The sequence below is a fragment of the Lissotriton vulgaris genome, chromosome 3_1 (genome assembly GCF_964263255.1).
Source record: "Lissotriton vulgaris chromosome 3_1, aLisVul1.2, whole genome shotgun sequence".
Lineage (NCBI taxonomy): Eukaryota > Metazoa > Chordata > Amphibia > Caudata > Salamandridae > Lissotriton > Lissotriton vulgaris.
The window spans coordinates 829266898-829286727 of NC_141689.1; the positions used below are offsets into that span (position 1 = coordinate 829266898).

General features: G+C 46.1%; 1 protein-coding gene across 2 annotated transcripts in view; it reads left to right on the forward strand.

The window, feature by feature from the left end:
- The window catches only part of SEMA4D (semaphorin 4D), a 1027601-nt gene that overhangs the window by 936868 nt on the left and 70903 nt on the right, over nucleotides 1–19830 (forward strand). For both annotated transcript variants that reach the window (XM_086961137.1, XM_086961138.1), the window contains one exon: nucleotides 6748–6951. In XM_086961137.1, the coding sequence (XP_086817263.1) occupies nucleotides 6748–6951 (204 nt within the window). The remainder of the gene's footprint in view (nucleotides 1–6747; nucleotides 6952–19830) is intronic.

Genomic DNA, 19830 nt, shown 5'->3' on the forward strand with positions numbered 1-19830 from the left:
TAGGTACCTTTAAGATATGAATTTGAACGAGAATAATCCTTGCATTTGTGTTGATATTAATAGGCTCTGATTCATTGTATGCATGTGTTCAATGTGTATTTGGCATTGCCTGTAGAATTACATTTTTTCACAGCCATACACGACTGAGCAGCCAGGGCCATACAAAACATATAACAACACATTCAAAAGGTAATCATAAAAATACTTATAAAATAGATTTAAACACCTTACCACTTCAACCCATTAATAACAATGGTAGGTTAATCTTTAATAGTTAGACCGCCCCCCTCTGTTTGAGTTTAATGTTGATGCTAAATACGTTCTCCTTTAGGAATATTGTGATATTCTGTACTCTGAGATAACTGCCCTGCAAAGCACGTCTAGTGAATATTCTGGGGGCAGTTCAGGAGTGAAGATTGATTTGGGTTTAAATTTGCTGGTCAGAGTATGAAGTGTCTGTTCCTAGGTCCCTGGCAGTATTGAGATGGTTACCCTCAGTTTAAGTAGTGTGGTTAGCTCCTGGGCATGTGAGCTCTGATGTAGCTACCTTCTGTATCCCCTCCAGTTCCCCAGCTGTGAATTTTCTTGTAATATGCTTATAAGGTGTAGTTGTTTATTTTATTAGCTTGTCATAAAAAATAAAAAAAACCTGAAGCTTCAGTCTACGTAGGACAAAAACAGACCTGGCCATTGTAATACGGCAGTTGGGATATCAGTCATGTTTGAGCTGGAATAACCCATCTGCCAAACTCAAAAACAGGCCCTTATTCTTAGGCACCCCATACTTTGCAGGCAATCTAACACCCTGTTTCCATGGTCTTCCAATATCTATACAAAAGTGCTTGTATTCCTCTTGTCTATCTAACATGATGTTGCCCCAGACTCTCCCAAGCACTTATTTTATTCTGTTTCTTTCTCTTTTCTTGCTATTGAACTAGAATATCATTACACTTTATCAGCCTACTCTTGAGTTAAGCTTCTTCATTTTTTGCAATTTATGATGCGTTTGTTGCACTGTGGCCCTGTTCCTCCAAGGCTATCCATATATTACATTGTTGAACGACTCGCAGTATGTTATACATTCATTACCATATTCTAAAGCACAACCTCCTGTCGCCCAGTATTCTGAAATGTTTTTCGAACTCTCTAATGGTTGATCCTTTTGCATACCATACCAACACCTACATTATTGAGGTTCATTTGGTTTTGGATCAATACACGGCACGATTCTGTTACTTATTGCGCTTTCTAAGTAGGGTGGGTCTAATTTTCCATCACTATCGATCACAATACAAAATGAACTCAATGTATGCATTATTCTCAAGTCCATCACAGACTACAACTTTGTTTGCCTGGCCCATGATATGCCTTTGAACTTTCTGACCATGACCATGCCCCCCTTATTTCTGGTTATATTCTAGTACTTTTCAGTGACAGTCACTTCACTTAATATGGCAGCCTAATTGCCCCAAGGGGTTCCCCTCCACGAATGCTGTTCACTTCTTCCACTTTCCTCCACCCCCCCCAAACCTGTCACTCCTCTACAAACCACTTCAGAGGGTAGTTTGAATAATTATCCCTCATCTACTTTGCCTACTTTCCACATATTACGCCATCATATGCCTAGGCATGACCCAATTATTGCGGGCTCTTCTGCGCTAGACCGTGACGGCCAGGTGAAGACCTCAGTGTCCGTGGACATCTCTGATAAGTAATCACCTGTTAAGAGCCATGTTGTTGAGCATGAAGTAGGCATGCAGCAGGTGCCCTGCTGTCGGCATGTGGACATGGCTCTGATAAATTCTTGGATTGGGGTACATGAATCTTTGTGTGAGCACCCAGTGAGACACTCAGAGGTGCATCTTGTTTTACTTCCTCTTTTCCCAGATTGCTGAATTGTGGTAAGGTGCCATCACCACACCTTTAAGGCACAGCTACTCTGACCCATTGGGGGAGTTTAGGAACCATGAATGATTGGAATAGCAGAGAATGATGATTGTGTGCCAGCTAAGCTAATAGAGCACATTTTTACAAATGATTACGGCATTATGCCTGGAATCTAGGAAGAACTTTGACTACACAGTGAAGCATAGTTGTACGTTACAGCAGTTATGTTTTGAGTCAAGCCTGTATCTGTTGCAGTAATGGCTTTTTGGTGGTGTGATGTATGCAATTAATGGACATTTTGTTGAGGGGAAGCCACAGATGTTGCATGCGTCTACTGGAATTGTCACGTCTGCTGCAGTGTCTGGGGGAAAGTAACATGGTACAGACCATGAGATTTGAGTTATTTTGTGACTAGTCTCATTGCAATGTTGAAGGGTCGTTGAATATTCCAATGTTATGCTGCATGCTTCTGGAATTACCCAGTTCTATAGCACCCAGTGTGCATAGTAGCTTTCTCACGACTCATGACAGGCTGTGTGCTTTCAATGGAGTTAATGTTCTGGTGACAGGATGTAGAAAGTTGTTGATGATGATCATCATGCATCTTAAACTCTGTAGACTTTCCTAGTAGGTGTAGTGGTTGTGTGTTGCACTTTGCCTCAACCTTCTTTGTCAACAAACTATACTCCATCACATGAAGTCCCGAATGAATATGTGTGCTAGCTAAGCTTGCATGGTGATGGGAGAGAACTCTTTTTGCAAGATTCTATCTCCTGCAAAGCCCATACCGTTTTTCATTTCATTTGTGTTTTTAATTCATTTTCTGCAGTAAAGATCGGACACATCAGCATATATTGACTAGGATATTTCTTGTGTATTTATCAACAGAGTCAATAAACTGTTGAGGGTTCACACAGGTTGATATTTTAAAGTTTGATCTGTCATAAGTGTTGAAGAGCATGGAATCCATCACTCATTTCAAAGCGTACTCATTGGGGTGTCCTCCATACGTCCCAGGAGATGGATTCAGGGGTGGGAGGTGGGAATTGGTGTGAGTCTTATCAGCTGTGAGTAAATCTTGGAATAGTAAGCCCACAGTGCCTGGGTTGGGTATTTATGTTCCTATAATGCGGGGTACTTCATGGGAATCTCTCGTTATCTTTAGTAGTTAGTTTGATCAATTCCCATCTAGTTGCCATCCCTGGTGGGGTTCCTCTGTTTCGGAGGCAGTGGAGGAATGGGCGCTCAGCTTTGGCCCATTTCCCCAGTTCCCTGTGCCATGCAGGCCAAGGTCTCTCAATTATTGTGCCTTTGGCTAATTGGAACCTGCAAGTATGTGGAGGTTGTGTGAGGTGGCCAGCTCATACCTTTGGCTTAGTCCTCTATGGCTGTGATGTTGTGGTGTAAACATTAATAGAGACATACTGCTCCCTTGACTTGTGTGTTCTATTGTTTACAATCTTAGTCCTACATTGAATGTTGTGTGTTCTGCTCATAATAAAGACTTTTCTTGGCACATACTAATGTACTGCTCTCCTCTATTTCATTGAGACTTGCTTAGTGGCTGGTTGTGTTTTGGTGGGGGAGTTTGTAAGACATGCCTTTAGTGTGATTTTGATTTCCGAGTAGTGAGGATCAAAGTGTGGTTCGATGTTGCTGGTGTCTCTATACTCTTTTGCTAATTTGGCTGCTCGATTTCAGTCGCTGCTTGTCTGTTCGGGCTTAGTCATGCTAATTATTTCTACAATACATAATCACCAACTGAATTTGGCGAAGACTGCGTGCGTTTGGCATTCATTGCCATGTGTTTGATTTGATGTTCGCTTGGTGACTACTGTGTTTTTCCAGTCTGTCTGGAAGAATTCCATATTTGTGCATTTCTGCAAAATCAGGCTTGCTCTATTGGACTCTGGTTCTAATTCTGGCCCCTGCACTTCAGCAAAACACTAAATAACGTTTGATTGTAAGCAAAAAAAAGTATTTTACAAGGCCTCAAATTGCAAACGTTTGCAACATAACCTATATACTGTAAACATACGTGTAATGTCCCTTTTGAGTGCCATCCCATCCTGGTGTCTCTAATGCTGTCTCAGCTCCACCGTGCGCACCGTACTGATCTAAGTTAAGCTGATGCTTGATATAGGCCCACACGTTAACAACTTTCCCTGTGAAGTTCAGCACTAAATGAAATGCCTCAAATAAGTATAACACGAACCAAACACATTAATGGTTTGGATGAAGCAATCCACTTTGAGAAGTTACTTGATGAGGACAACAGCCCTGCAATTCACCAGCAGTGCTCTATTTACGCATACATTATTGCTCTAAATATATTTACATTTCCACAAAATGTCCTGCTTTGGCTACTGCAACATCAACTTCGTGCTATAGTCACTGACAACTAAACACTGCTCGAATAATCAGTGGAGTAAAGAAATCTCTGCACTTGGCACCAATTAAAGGAAGGTAATTGATCAGAACCTTGCATCGGAATTACAGAGGACTCTATGTCTTGGGAGCTGACAATTTCTACCTTGTGTTCCTCTGATACTAGATGCGTAAGGTCGGTTACCCTAAACTTCCAATCCGTCTGTAAACATGGAGCAAAGCATTACCGTGATAGATCCCTACTCACCCAAGGCTACACCATCAAGAGCTGCAGAGCAACTCCCTTCTCCCTAGTTATAAAATCCCAGAAAATCTTATGCTCAGCCTATAGTTGGCACTGACCCAAGAACAGCTGATGACTTCATATGTGGTCTATAAACTTGGATAACTAATATGTCCCCCTGGAACTGCAATATACCCTTTCCATTACCACTCTACAACAGCTTCATAGCAACTGGAACTTCGCAAAACCTGTAAAAAAATAAAGAAACAAGTAAACCATGGAATTCGGTGTGTGAATCAACAGAATCAAAGCAGTTATACAGCTGGGAGGGTATTGGGGGGGTTTCCAGAACTGACAAGGCGCACACCTGAGTAACCGCAATGTGTCTACTATTATCAAGTACAACGGTCTAGGCAAAGGGGCGGGCGGTAATCCCTCACAACCGCTCAAGGTTGGACCAAGAAGATCCACACAAATTGCACAATAACAGCGAAGCCCCTGCACTAGACACAACAGTAATGTCTGGGTGATTTTGAGTTTCAGTGAGATTGGTTGACTGTGCACATCAAGACTTTCAAGGTTAACAGATCATTAGTATAATTAAGAGAGTTCAAGAGATGTAAAGTTCTTGGTGTTGTCCACCAGCTTAATGTTCCTCTGTACTGGCCAACACGTATTTCATCGCAGGGAACAGACTGCGAATCTTCAGGGCCTCATAATATATGGACCAGAATTGGTAGTATGGCCAAACCAGATAAGGGCGAAGTATGTAGTGCGAAAACGTTGCTCGCGTAGTGAGTAGTTTCTCATTAGTATTCAATGGAAGCCATAACCGGGAGGAGAAGATGTGTTAGAGGCAGTAGCACTCAGAATGATAGACAGGCGGGTACACCCGAATGTCCGTATTCCCCCTCCTGTAGTTCCCTGCGCCGTTTATCAAAGACGTCTTTGATAAACGGCGCAGGGAACTACAGGAGGGGGAATACGGACATTCAGGTGTACCCGCCTGTCTATCATTCTGAGTGCTACTGCCTCTAACACATCTTCTCCTCCCGGTTATGGCTTCCATTGAATACTAATGAGAAACTACCCACTACGCGAGCAACGTTTTCGCACTACATACTTCGCCCTTATCTGGTTTGGCCATACTACCAATTCTGGTCCATATATTATGAGGCCCTGAAGATTCGCAGTCTGTTCCCTGCGATGAAACACGTGTTGGCCAGTACAGAGGAACATTAAACTGGTGGACAACACCAAGAACTTTACATCTCTTGAACTCTCTTAATTATACTAATGATCTGTTAACCTTGAAAGTCTTGATGTGCACAGTCAACCAATCTCACTGAAACTCAAAATCACCCAGACATTACTGTTGTGTCTAGTGCAGGGGCTTCGCTGTTATTGAGCAGAATCAAAGCATTTTATCCAGAAGGTGTCCTACAAAAATAGAATATAATTCTAAAAACTATAATGTGCTGAAAACGTGTAGACTGTTGCCATTGCAGGAGGAGTAGCTCTCACGTAGCCACATGATATTTGGGGGCAGATTTAGATATTGGCGAGCAATCCATTTCACCGCCATGGTGTTGGAGTAAATTACTCCGTCGCTGTGCTAGAGATGGCGTACACCAAATTCAGAAATATCAGTGAAGCTGGCGATTTCTATCAATGCATTTCACAGTTTGGTGCAAACGTATGGTCCGCCCGCATTTAAATCTGGCATGCGGACCACTGTATTAGCAGGGAGAGAACACTCGGGCGAGTGGACCACCATATTGGCAGGGCGGGAACATGGTCGCCATAGTGAAGGAATTCCCTCTCTACCAACATTTAAATAGCCTTTTACTTTAGTGCTTGTTTATGTATCTTCTTACAATGGATTGCGATGTCTGGACAATGGTCAGAAGCTCTTCTCTTTCTCCTATTTCAGAGGGTTCTCCATCTGACCTGAGCCCTCTCCCCTTTACCCCAACATCAGAACATTCAAAGTCCTCAAAGAAAGAGTGACCTTTATTGCAACATTCCAATTCATTAACTACTTGTTAGTTTGTTTCTTTTTCAATTGAAGCAACTTCCCACTTTTTGGTTCATTTGTGTTTGTCATATTTTATCTGTGCATAATTATAAAAAGGAAAACCCCTGAAGTCGCTGAAGAAGTCAGACAATACTCACCATTGGTCTCCCTATTGTTTATTCATGCGTGGTTACTTATGCCAGAGTCTGATTAAAGATATTCTTTTACTTAGGTCCTAAAGATGCCTACTTTATATGGGAAAAGAATGGCGAAAAAATGGAGAGCTGCATTACGGAGCAATCCTTCACACTGGTTGGTGGAAAGAAGCATATTTTCAGCTGGATGAAAGGCATTGCGTCTGCAAACATGGAATATCGCTGTTCACTCATTTCAAAATCTGGGAACGAAACCGCCAATGTTCAGATCACCGTGGCAGGTAAGCGACACAAAATGGCGCACCTATGTTGCATGTTTTTGTCCAGTGTAACTTCGGTGGCTTGAACCTGACATTTTAAAATAAATGCCCAGTCCTCTCTCTGAGTTAGCTTAGGTTATGTTTTGCTGGTTTTTAGTGACGGGAATAAACATACATGTCTGAAAGCATACTATGATAATGTTCTGTGTAGCAGGTAAAAAAATATTAGTACAAATCAATCTGTAAATGTGCAATACTGATCCCAGACCTGTGTTATTTCTTCTGATATTGGTCTGGTTTCTGTGGTGGGACTGTGAACCGGCTCCATACGTGACTAACAACACATCACAAATGTAGGATTTTTTTAAAGCTATTTTTAGTGGTATATTTATAAACAAGTAAAACATTATACACGGAAACACAAGGCAAGTGATTTACAGATCACAATTTGATAACAAATGCAGCGTAGGTAAGGACGGTGTTGATGGCTCTGGGCGAGTAAAAGGCGCTCACTGAAGTCCCAGTTCTAAATCGCGACACGCGCACCAAAAGAAAAAGCGCAGCCTGATCTTGTCAACATATCCAGGCGGGTTAGGAAGCAAACAATAAATGAACACCACTACAAACTCGTGCTGGATGCAACTACTCCGACTCATGTCGCCGGTCTACATATAGGACAACAATTGAACCGCAATACAGAACCTCACATCCCTTCAAGCAAATGCGACTATATTTGAGAATTGAATAACATTATACTGGTCGGAAATAGTTATAACTAGCAACCAATAACAATTGAGAGAAACAGACGAATAGGCGGTTTTATTCTCAGGATTTTCATATAAGAATTGTCAACTGATGCTTGAATCTCATATGAAACTGACATAATACCTGAAAATTTAGTCAACTTGCCCTGACAGTCATTGGCTGAGGAGCCTAGACGAAAGACGCGTTGGCTAAGTCTGTTGGTTACTTGTAATGTTGGAGAAACCCTTATGATTTGTACCCATGGATTGGATGAACTATGCAATTGGATTGGAATAAATAAAGAAGATATGGACTCCGCAATATTGGGAAAAGACTGTTATTGATTTGGACATTCTATTGCTTAATAGTGTTGCTCAGGTTGAGAATTTGCATTTATAATTTGAGATAGAATCTTTTCTGTCTATTATTACAACCTATGGTAGGGGTTGTATCTCTCCCTTGGAGCATATACTATTGAAGATATATAAAAAAGTAAATAATTTGTTACTATTTTGCGCATTTGTTCCCTACTGCCAAATTGTTGTGGATAATAAATGAACAGGGCTATGTGCCAGATAAGATCTCAAATCGTATTGTATCCTACTTAGGCGGGGGGGGGGGGGCAATGGACAATGTTGGGAATGTCTGTCAAGCAATATAGGCAGGGGTAGTTCAAATTGGCGGCGTCTTGTTAACTATGTAGGAGAGGGTCTATGTTGGAAGAGGTGAAGGAGAGGGAACACATGAACTGGCCATCCATCATGGAGTAGGGTCCGTGTGCATGTGAAGAACAACATAGGGATGCTTCACAACTGCGCAGGGCCTCCCAATGCAAAGTACATGGAGTTCGCCCCGCACCCAGTCAGGAGCTCTCCGGTCTGGGGCCGCCACCCTCGTGCACACTGTCGGAGGGGGCCTCCTAGAGCTTGGGGGGCAGCGAGAGCTAATGTTACGCCACTGCACTCAAGTTAGGACAGCAACCCGGCCGGACTGCTGATCACGCTAACACATCTTCAGCAGGTTATCATCTTTGGATGCCCCTGCTAATCTGACCGATATCACATCCTATTCCCTGGCAATTGTGCATTTCCACAGGTCTGTGGCTTCTCCCCCCTACAGAGCTCTACTCAGTGCTGAATTTGTAAAAAAAAAACACACACAAAAAAAGAAGTTTCAGGGCCCTGGTTAAGATGCCACTGCAGCTTGAACCACCCACTGCCTAAGTGCCTATAACTGTACCAACAGAACCACTAACCTTGACACTTCCATAAGAATGGTTTGGGCGGCAGTTGTTAGTCATTTTAATGTATGTATACTTATTAAACAACTGTTTGTGCTCATTCCAAAATTAGACAGACAGCATCACTGTGTGGCGAACTATCATAAGTGCTGGTTGCCAACAATTGAGTGCCAGTGCTGTGCACCGGACATCAATCAATCAATCAGGGGTTTATAGAGCGCGCTACTCACCCGTGAGGGTCTCAAGGCGCTGGAGGGGTGTGGGTGGTGGGGTCAGTCGAAAGCCAGGTCTAGAGGTCCTTCCTAAACATGTGCAGGGTCGGGGAGCATCTGATGTTCACCGGGAGCTTGTTCCAGGTCTTGGCCGCGATGTAGAAGGCTCTCCCACCTGCTTTGGTTCTGCGGATGCGGAGGACCTCTGCCAGCGCGAGGTTGGCAGAGCGGAGGTTCCTCTTGGGTACGTAGAAAGAGACTCTCTCGTTGAGGCTCAAATTCAGCACTGAATCTACTCTCTGCATGTACCCACTTTATAGTGGTTTTGTGCCAGGCTATAACTGAGAGCAGAGTGTGCCCTTTTATCTTAAGGTGATCACCCACTTTGTTATCGAGAGGGCCATGTCTAAAATCCGGTTTGTAAGTTTATTTTCTTTGGACCTTATAGAAATCTAGAGTGCAAGCCTCCCAAGAACCAAGGGCACGTAACCCAGTGGTGTCAGCCAATTGTTCAGCTGCTTCTGGCCAATATGTCACCAGTGATGGACAGACCTATACCATATGATAGCAATCTGACAGGACTGCGCAGTAAGGTCAGGAGGCATTAGCAGAGGGAACGAGTTTATTAATATTCACAGGGTAGATGTATGTCCCAAGTGAAATGTAGAAGTGTATTAATCTAATTTAGTGTTATGTGAGATTACATGCAGATACTCTAGTGCTCTGCTCATTCCTTGTCTCATGATCCCCTAAGTTGTGCTGCACATGTATCTCGTAAGACTTGTAATTGAGCATGCATGCAGCTTTGACATTTGTGTTTCCATACATTGCCCAATACATAATCAATCAATCAATCAATCAATCATGACATTTGTATAGCGCGCTACTCACCCGGAAGGGTCTCAAGGCGCTGGGGGGAGAGGGGTCCGTTACTGCTCGAAAAGCCAGGTCTTGAGTTGCTTCCTGAAGGAGAGATGGTCCTGGGTTCGCCGGAGGTGGATGGGGAGGGAGTTCCATGTCTTGGCTGCCAGTTAGGAGAAGGATCTTTCACTGGCGGTGGCTCTGCGGATGAGTGGAACGGTGGCGAGGGCGAGGCTGGTCGACTGTAGCTGGCGGGTGGGAATGTAGAAGGTCATGCTGCTGTTGAGGTACTTGGGGCCCAGGTCGTGGAGAGCCTTGTGTGCGTGGGTGAGGAGTCTGAACGTGATCCTCTTGCTGACGGGCAGCCAGTGCAGGTCTCTCAAGGTGGCCAGAGATGTGGCTGTGTCGGGGATGTCCAGGATGAGTTGTCCGGAGGCGTTCTGGATGCGCTGGAGTCTTTTCTGTAGTTTGGCTGTGGTTGCGGTGTAGAGGGTGTTTCCGTAGTCCAGTCGGCTGGTGACGAGTGCCTGGGTGACCGTCTTCCTGGTTTTGGTGGGGATCCATCGGAAGATCTTTCGGAGCATGCGCAGGGTGTTGAAGCCCGATAATGAGACGGTGTTGACTTGTCTGGTCATCGAGAGGGAGGAGTTCAGGACGAAGCTCAGGTTACGTGCGTGGTCCGTTGGCTTGGGAGAGGTGCCCAGGGCAGGGGGCCACCAGGAGTCGTCCCAGGCGGAGGAAGATGATCCCAGGATGAGGACTTCCGTCTTGTCTGAGTTTAGTTTCAGACAGCTGTTCTTCATCCACTCGGCGACGTCTTTCATCCCTTCTTGTAGGCTGGTTCTGGCGGTGGCTGGGTCATTGGTGAGGGAGAGGATCAGCTGGGTGTCGTCGGTGTAGGAGATGATGCTGAGGTTGTGTTGGCGTGTGATGGCTGTGAGGGGGCTCATGTAGACGTTGAAGAGGGTGGGGCAGAGCGATGATCCCTGTGGTACGCCGCAGATGACTTCGGTGGCCTTGGATCTGAACGGGGGGAGGCGGACTCTCTGGGTTCTTCCGGCGAGGAACGAGATGATCCACTCCAGTGCCTTCTCTTGGATTCCGATGTTGCTGAGGCGCTGCACTAGGGTGCGGTGGCAGACAGTGTCGAACGCTGCGCAGAGGTCCAGGAGGATGAGGGTCGCTGTTTCCCCGTTGTCTAGCAGGGATCTAATGTCGTCAGTGGCTGCGATGAGGGCGGTCTCAGTGCTGTGGTTGGCTCGGAAGCCGGATTGCGAGTGGTCAAGGGATCCGTTCATCTCGATGAAGGCGGCAAGCTGTCTGTTGACGGTCTTCTCGATGACTTTGGCAGGAAAAGGGAGGAGCGAGATGGGGCGGAAGTTCTTGAGGTCGGTGGGGTCCGCAGTTCATTTCTTCAGGAGGGCACTGAGCTCGACGTGCTTCCAGCTTTCCGGGAAGGTGGCGGTGTTGAAGGAGGTGTTGATGATGTCCCGGAGTTGGGGTGCGATGAAGGAGTCAGCCTTGTTGAAGACGTGGTGGGGGCAGGGGTCGGTTGGGGATCCGGAGTGGATGGTGTTCATCGTGCCGGTGGTGTCTTCGGTGCTGACCGGGGGCCAGGCGCAGAGGGTGGTGGTGGTGGGCTCTGGTTTGGTGGTTAGGTGCGTGGTTGGTGCGCTGAAGCTGTTGTGTATTTTGGCGATCTTGAGGTGGAAGAACGAGGCGAGTGAGTCGCAGAGGTCTTGCGAAGGAGTGATATCGTTGTTTCTGGCGCTGGGGTTGGAGAGCTCTTTGACGATGCTGAAGAGTTCCTTGCTGTTGTGGGCATTGTTGTCCAGTCGTTCTTTGAATGCTGTCTTCTTGGTGGTGCGGATCAGCTGGTGGTGTTTGCGGGTGGCGTGCTTGAGGGCAGTCATGTTGTCTGTAGTCTGGTCATTGCGCCAGGCTTTCTCGAAGGTGCGGCAGTTCTTCTTGGAGTTCTTAAGTTCGTCGGTGAACCAAGAGGCTTTCTTGCTGCTGTGTCTGCTGGGGGGGGTGAGGTCGTCTGCGCAGTTGGTGATCCACTGTGTGAGGTTGCTGGCTGCTTCGTTGGAGTCCGTTGTGCTGGCGGGAGGGTTCTGGCTGAGGGAGGTGGTGAGCTGGTCGGCGGTGCTCTTGTTCCAGTTCCTGCGAGGAACCTGTTGCGGGTGGTGGTGGGTCGTGGTTCTTCTGAAGCTGAAGTGGACGCAGCTGTGGTCAGTCCAAATAAGTCCAGTGGAGTGGCTGAAGGAGATGTACTTACTGGAGGAGAAGACTGGGTCAAGCGTGTGGCCGGCGTAGTGGGTGGGGGTGTTCACCAGTTGCTTGAGACCGAGGTTGGCTAGGGTGTCCAGCTGGGTGGTGGTGTTGCTGTCCTTGTTGTTCTCCAGGGGGAAGTTGAGGTCCCCTAGGAGGATGTAGTCAGCGGAGGGGAGGGCGTGCGGGCTGATGAAGTCTGTGATGTCTTCGCTGAATTGTGTGCGTGGTCCCGGGGGTCTGTAGATGAGGGTGCCTCTGAGTGTGGTCTTGGGGTCGGTGTAAATCTGGAAGTGGATGTGTTCGGCGGCGGTGAAGGTGTCGTCGGAGCTGGTCGTGATGCGGATGGTGTTCTTGTGTATGATGGCGATGCCTCCTCCAGTCTGGTTCACGCGGTCCCTCTGGACATATAGTGCTTGGATGAGAGAGTGGGTGTCGGGTTCATTATCGCCTATGGACTATTTGGACCGAAGGATGTGGAGTAGAAAGCTGTGTGTTAGGATTTGCCCTTGTCAAGTGTAAACTTGTCCTTGAGCAGTTTTAAGTGTAACAATTCGCTGTCTTGTAATAGGTCACCCAGGGTCGCAATGGCAACTGTCTCCCAGCGGTGCAGGTCCCTTGCATTAAAACACCCATGATATTTAGAGAGGCTGGGTAATGGTAAAGCAAGGGCATAGGCAGTCACGAGTTTAGTGAGCAGTAAACTTTGAACAAGGCATCACTGCACCATGTATGCAAGGTGGAGCCATTTGTTCCTAGGTTTAACGCTATGAAGGTTCATAGGGCAACCAATTGTGCTAGTCTCTTCCAGTGAGAGGCCATAGCCAATAGGATTTCCAATGGAGCTGTGCTGCCAAGCACTAGTGCGCAAAGTTAGAAGCCCCCAACCCTCCCATGTCAACTGGGAGGCACAACTCTGTGGCAGCCATTGCACCAAATGCGATCCACCAGAATTGCCTCCAACTCTTGCAAGAACTTCCAGGTGAGAAAAATTGCGATGTTGGCAAAGAAATGCTAAAGGCAATGTAGCATCACTATCTTGGGCAGCAGAGTAGGGCCCATGGTTGAGAGCAGGAGTGTCCTCCAAATGCCCACTTGGACCCTGAGGGCTCTTACAGACTTAGTAAGGTTGCTGCCCAAAAGGTCTTGCTCTGAGTGGTAAATACGGATATCGAAGTAGTGAAAAGAGGAATGTTCAGCCCCCCCCCCCCAGAATGGGCATCTAGGCTGCGTAGGAAGAGACAGAACTTTTACTAATTGACAAAGAGGAAGGAAGCTACTGTGGACTCATCAAGGGTTCGGGTGATGTTAGAATGGTCCTCTTTAAGATATCTAAGATTGAGCAGGATCTCATTAGCGAAGTGAGATTCCTACCTCTGCCCTCCTCACACCTCAACCGAATGGCCAGTGCAAATAAGAGAGCTGAAAGAGGACACCCTATCCAGGATTGGATTGGGATTAAAAATCGGCCCCGGCACGCATAAATAAATCCGCCCAAGTTTGCATAATGCCTTCCCTCAAATCACTGCTTCAGTGTAATTTTACATAAAAAGGGGTGGGGAGTTTGAGGGGGGGGGGGATGCACGCATCAGTGTACACTAATGAAACACACCTGATAACAAGTGAGGCCACTTCTGCTCAGGTCTCCTGCCCCGCTCAGAATGCCTACATTAATGGGAGGCCCAGCGAAAGAGAAAAGGGGTGACACCTGTACCTGTTGCTGCTATAAGGGAGATAATGAGTGCCACTCAGACACCCACTGGGCCGCTGGCGGTATAGTTGAATAACAGAGACACCGCCCAAATCGGCCCTCAGGCTGCTCAAAAGCATCTCTCAGGTGGAACTCGGACCCCGGCCCCTCGGGCATTGCCCGAATGCCCCCGTAACCAATCCGACGCTGCCCCTATCTGGTTCCCTTGCCCACCTTCAGAGAGCAGAGATGATCTATCCCAGTTGGACCGATGAGATGATTGCCTGCGCACTCTTTCTTTAAGTACTAAAGTACTCTGTGTATTAAACTATTTTAGCAAAGTGTGTGTGCTGTTTGGTTGGAAGGCAGCCAGCCTAATTGAAAGGACAACAACTGGTGGAATCACCACTAGTATGCCAAACGCACAACAAGTTGTAAAGTATATCAATGAAAAGACAATAAACTGTGCTTAAACTGGGTCTCCAGAAATCAATCAAAAACTACACTTTTTGAAAAATTATCGATTCTGTTTTATATTTTCATATACATTGTCAATAATCAACAGCCGTTAATGAATTCAGTATTTACTTATACCAAGAACACATTCAGTATAATGCTGCTAATGTAAATAGTTGAAAAAACATGGCTGTCACTGAATGATTTGCACAGTGTAACCTTATCACAACTTAAAGAAAGCCCAATGCATTTCGGGAAACTCCCTTCTTCAGGGGCACTGTGGAAATAATAAACATGAAACACTTTATTAACACTCTGTATATATGAATAATTTAACATAAGCATGAGATTGCTGAATGCATCAAAAACCAGAACTTGATGTTCGAGATTTACTGTATGGCAGTTCATAAGACATTATTTAAGCGTCAAAAATCACATTGCGATAACTGCCTTAGGGACTTATTAGTAGGTCAAGTATAACTGAAGTTGGTCAAAAAGGAAAAACAGGAGGGTTGCATAAGAAAGACCGCCACCATAAGTGTAAGATACTAGGATGTATTCTTGTTCTTGAAACACCGTTAATTATACGTGATGTGTTGATGCCACCACTGTGAAAAAATCAAAACCCCAGGAGGAACCCAATACAGTTCTCCTTTTAAATATAACCGTATTCACTTCTGAGAGAAATTGTGTACCAATAATCGACTGTGTATCCATGTGAGGTATCTGAGAGACTGCTTCTATATTTATTCACAAACGAAAACAAATGTCGTTATGAGCCATTGATAAAACAAATTACCGCTTGTTTAGTAGTGAGAGAACCTAGTGTTCCATTCGCTAACTGCAATGATAAACGTAATTGTAAAACAAACTCACGGTAGGATATGTTGTGACTTGAATCCACAACTACGTGTTATATTCTCGCTGCAGTGTCAATCCTGTAATGTCAAGTAGCATTGCTAAGTAACTTGTGCCATGAAGTGCAAAGCTTGTGAAAATCATATTAAACTGAACCCGGACTCACCAAGAAAAAAGCAAGTTGCTTCCCTCTAAGTGTGAATGATGCTTTCCTACTCGAAACGGTCAAAAAGACTTGCCTCCAACTCTTGCAAGAACTTCCAGGTGAGAAAAATTGCGATGTTGGCAAAGAAATGCTAAAGGCAATGTAGCATCACTATCTTGGGCAGCAGAGTAGGGCCCATGGTTGAGAGCAGGAGTGTCCTCCAAATGGCCACTTGGACCCTGAGAGCTCTTACAGACTTAGTAAGGTTGCTGCCCAAAAGGTCTTGCTCTGAGTGGTAAATACGGATATCGAAGTAGTGAAAAGAGGAATGTTCAGCCCCCCCCCCCCAGAATGGGCATCTAGGCAGCGCAGGAAGAGACAGAACTTCTACTAATTGACAAAGAGGAAGGAAGCTACTCTGGATTCATCAAGGGTTCGGGTGATGTTAGAATGGTCCTCTTTAAGATATCTAAGATGGATCAGGATCTCATTAGCAAAGTGAGATTCCTACCTCTGCCCTCCTCACACCTCAACCGAATGGCCAGTGCAAATAAGAGAGCTGAAAGAGGACACCCTATCCAGGATTGGATTGGGATTAAAAATCGGCCCGTGCACGCATAAATAAATCGGCCCACGTTTGCATAATGCCTTCCCTCAAATCACTGCTTCAGTGTAATTTTACATAAAAAGGGGTGGGGGGGGGGGGGGTTGAGGGGGGGGATGCACCCATCAGTGTACACTAGTGAAACACACCTTATAACAAGTGAGGCCACTTCTGCTCAGGCCCCCTGCCCCGCTCAGAATGCCTACATTAATGGGAGGCCCAGCGAAAGAGAAAAGGGGTGACACCTGTACCTGTTGCTGCTATAAGGGAGATAATGAGTGCCACTCAGACACCCACTGGGCCGCTGGCGGTATAGTCGAATAACAGAGACACCGCCCAAATCGGCCCTCAGGCTGCTCAAAAGCAGCCCTCAGGTGGAACTCGGACACCGGCCCCTCGGGCATTGCCCGAATGCCCCCGTTACGAATCTGACGCTGCCCCTATCTGGTTCCCTTGCCCACCCTCAGAGAGCAGAGATGATCTATCCCAGTTGGACCCTGGCTCTGGGTCTGTGCAGAGCAGCCTGGTTAATCACAGGGTGCTGTTTCTAAACCCAAATTAGATTAGTACCTTAAAGAGGTAGTCCCAAACCCGGATATCAAAAGCCTTGTCTTGGTTATGAACCAGGCAGGTGGCACTGGGCCATATCAATGGAGCAGCTGCCTCCATAATTTTGTATATTCTGGGAAGCATTTCTCCCCTGTATGAAATTATTGTGGTCTAGAATGAATGTTGAATCTGAAGCGGAAGTGTGCAATGAATGAGGTCAACTCAGAATTTGCTACGGCTCTTGTTGTCAGAGTTCAGTGTAGCAACTAGTCCGTAAGAGGCTGGGTCCATGTGAGTGCGTCGTGGTTTCAGTATTGAGACCAAAGAGGCTTCCCACAGAGTTGAGGGTAGCTTTACCTTCGCTAATGCTGCCTCATTTAAGAGGGCCAGTTTGGATGCTAGAGTTTCCTCATATACCTTATAAAATTCTATTGGAAGCCCATTAGTGCCTAGAGTTTTACAGGTTGCCAACTCTTTTATGGCTTCTTTAATGTCTTGAGTTGGTAAAGAACCATGTATCTCATCTCTCAGGCTCAGGGACACTCTAGGGAGGACTAGCTTATCGATGAAGTCTCCCCTCATCACCCCAGGTCGATCTGACTCAGCTTTGTAGTCAAAAGTAAAATCTGAAAAAAGACACGTAAATAGCTTGTTGAAAATGTACTAGAGCCCCTTCATACTCCCAAAGTGATGCTATAGATGTGTGTTTATGTTTATGTTAATTATTCATTAGCGACTGAATGGCTTTGTACCCTGCTAAATGAATGCAGTGAGTGTTGGTAGCATGTTCCATACATCTCAACTTTTCTAGTAGGGCTGCTTCTTTTTCATGATGTACTCTGCTTAAGGACTCCCGTATGGTTCAATCATTTACCAGTTGTCGCTCAATCCTAATGAGCCCTCTACCTTGGTGAAGTCTTCCTGTATGTCTTTAGGTCCACCCCCTACTGTATGTATACAGTGACCTTGGACCACTGCTTTGAATGCCTCCCATTCAACTGTTGAAAAGGAGGCTGTGTCATCACTATTCATGAAGTACTCCTGGATCTGACCTGCAAGGGTGTCACGATAGGCTAGCTTCCAACATGGAGGCCTGGAGGCATCATGTAGGGATGGGCAGACTGGTTCTTCCCCAGTCCAGGCATAGTACTAAGGGATTGTGATCTGATATCTCCCTACCTAGATAGGAGAGAATATCAGTGGACTAAGTGACATAGAGCCAACTACCCTATCGTGCTATATGTAGAGGTCATGTGCGGGAAAGTAAAATGAGTTACGTATAATGTTCGGATTATGGAGATGAACAAGCCTAGCTCGATCCCTTTGCACTGAAGGAAGGAGTTGTCCCTGTAAAGCTTGCTTGAAGTATACAACTCCTCAATGTTACACATTATTACAGTGAAACCCTTTAGGTGTACCATGAGGTCACTGGTAACCTATACAGTGCCCTGTATGATTCCTGCTTTTTAGCCCAGTCACAGGCTGCATATGATTGGGTGTTCTGTCCTTATATAAGTTTGTTTGACTGGGAACAATAGTGAGTATTTTAGGCCCACCTCTATAAGTTTCTTCTTCCACCCAGGAAAACTTTGCCTGGGCCGGTTGTGGTTCCCAGTCCTGCTAGTGATGGACACAATGGGCTCTCGCAATAGAGAAAAGTACAAGTGGGTGTAGAGCACCACAAAGCTTTTGATCCAGGTCTCAAAGAATTCCACTATGTCATTAACTTCAGTGGATTTGGGTATGCCGACTATTCTGACATTGCTGCTTTTAGAACACCCCTCTGCGTATTACGCTCTATCCTTGAGAAAGCGCACTCACTCTATCAGGTCTCACACCTGTTGCTGTAGATCTGAGTTCTTGGGTTGAAAGTCATGCCGCGCCTTCTCTGACTGTGGCATTCTTTCAGTTAGCTTCTTGTGATTATCATGCAGCCAGCTAATGTCAGTAGTAATAGTCCACTTTTGATTTGTGGGAGGTCATAGATGTCTCGATGGGTGTCAGGATTCTGTCCAACTTGCCTAGTTACTGCAGAGGATTCTGACCATTGCAAGGTGGGCGTTCTTCTTTAACCGTAGGGTTCCCACCTTAGTTGGCTTTGTTCTGCCCATTATGCACATGTTTGCTGTCTCTTCATTCCAGATGGTATTTGTGATGACATAGGTGAGGGCAACAAATTGTTCAGAATCTCCTGGGAACAATGGTGAAACTGCTCAGTCGGCATCACAGAATAGAATTCAAGTGAATTAGGCGGTACCAGGTCCCCCCCAGTCATTTGCCATTCGTGGATAAGGATTTATGGCTGGAATAACCTCTTGTTAGGCAATGCTCACACCCACTTGCACTACCAAAGCAGTAGTGCAACACGAGCATTATAGAACTAACAACTAGAGTCTTGTATGCTCCTTTATGTGTGTTGAAAATGTCTTATGGATGAAGGCCAAGAGCTGTGCCATGGCGAGCACTGAGCCAGTCGGCACAAACTATCTGCAGCATTAATGAGTAAACCAGTTTTTTGGGTGAGCTGCAGAGCCCTTAGGCCTCCAACTGGGCCTAGCATTTGTTCCCAACCTGCGGCTATCCCAAGCTCAGGTCCAGGGGGGTAATGGGGTGAAGAGAGAGTGGGCTCAGCACAGGATATTGTGTTTAAGAAAGGTGTGTGATGCTGGTAAATCCCCAAGCGTTTCAAATATATACATTTGATGGTCGGATGGGGAGCAAGCCTGCAATTAGAGCTGTCCCCTGTCATCTCTTAAACTGGGCTGACTGTCAGCAGTCAGGGGGCTACTAAAGATTGAATCGAGGGTATCTTTAATATCGCCAATGATCATAGGATCCACAGTGGAGCCTCGGAGTCCGATGCAAGACCACCCCTCACCCAGTCTGGCTCATCAGGCCTTCCGCCCGGCAACCCCTGAAGTCACCAGTTTGTTTCTTCATGGCCCAGGGCTGCCAAGGTCACCACATTTAAAATAAGAATCCACTGTCCCAACTCCTGTGGGGCTCCAACTCTCAGCAAAAGGGGCCAGTGCTCCCCAGCTCACTTCATAGGATTCTCTTCCGGTGCTTCCCATAGCATGGGGACACAAAGACGCCCCTCAGCTGTCAGGGACATGCCTCAGTATAAAGAAGGGGGCCCGCAGCCCCAGGCATGCAATCTGCTGCGGCCCCCAATCAGCACTGCCGCCCCAGCTGCGGGGATCAGGCACAAGGAAAATCAGGCTTAAGGCAGGCCTCCACCATGAGGCCCCTCAGACACATTACTTGCTG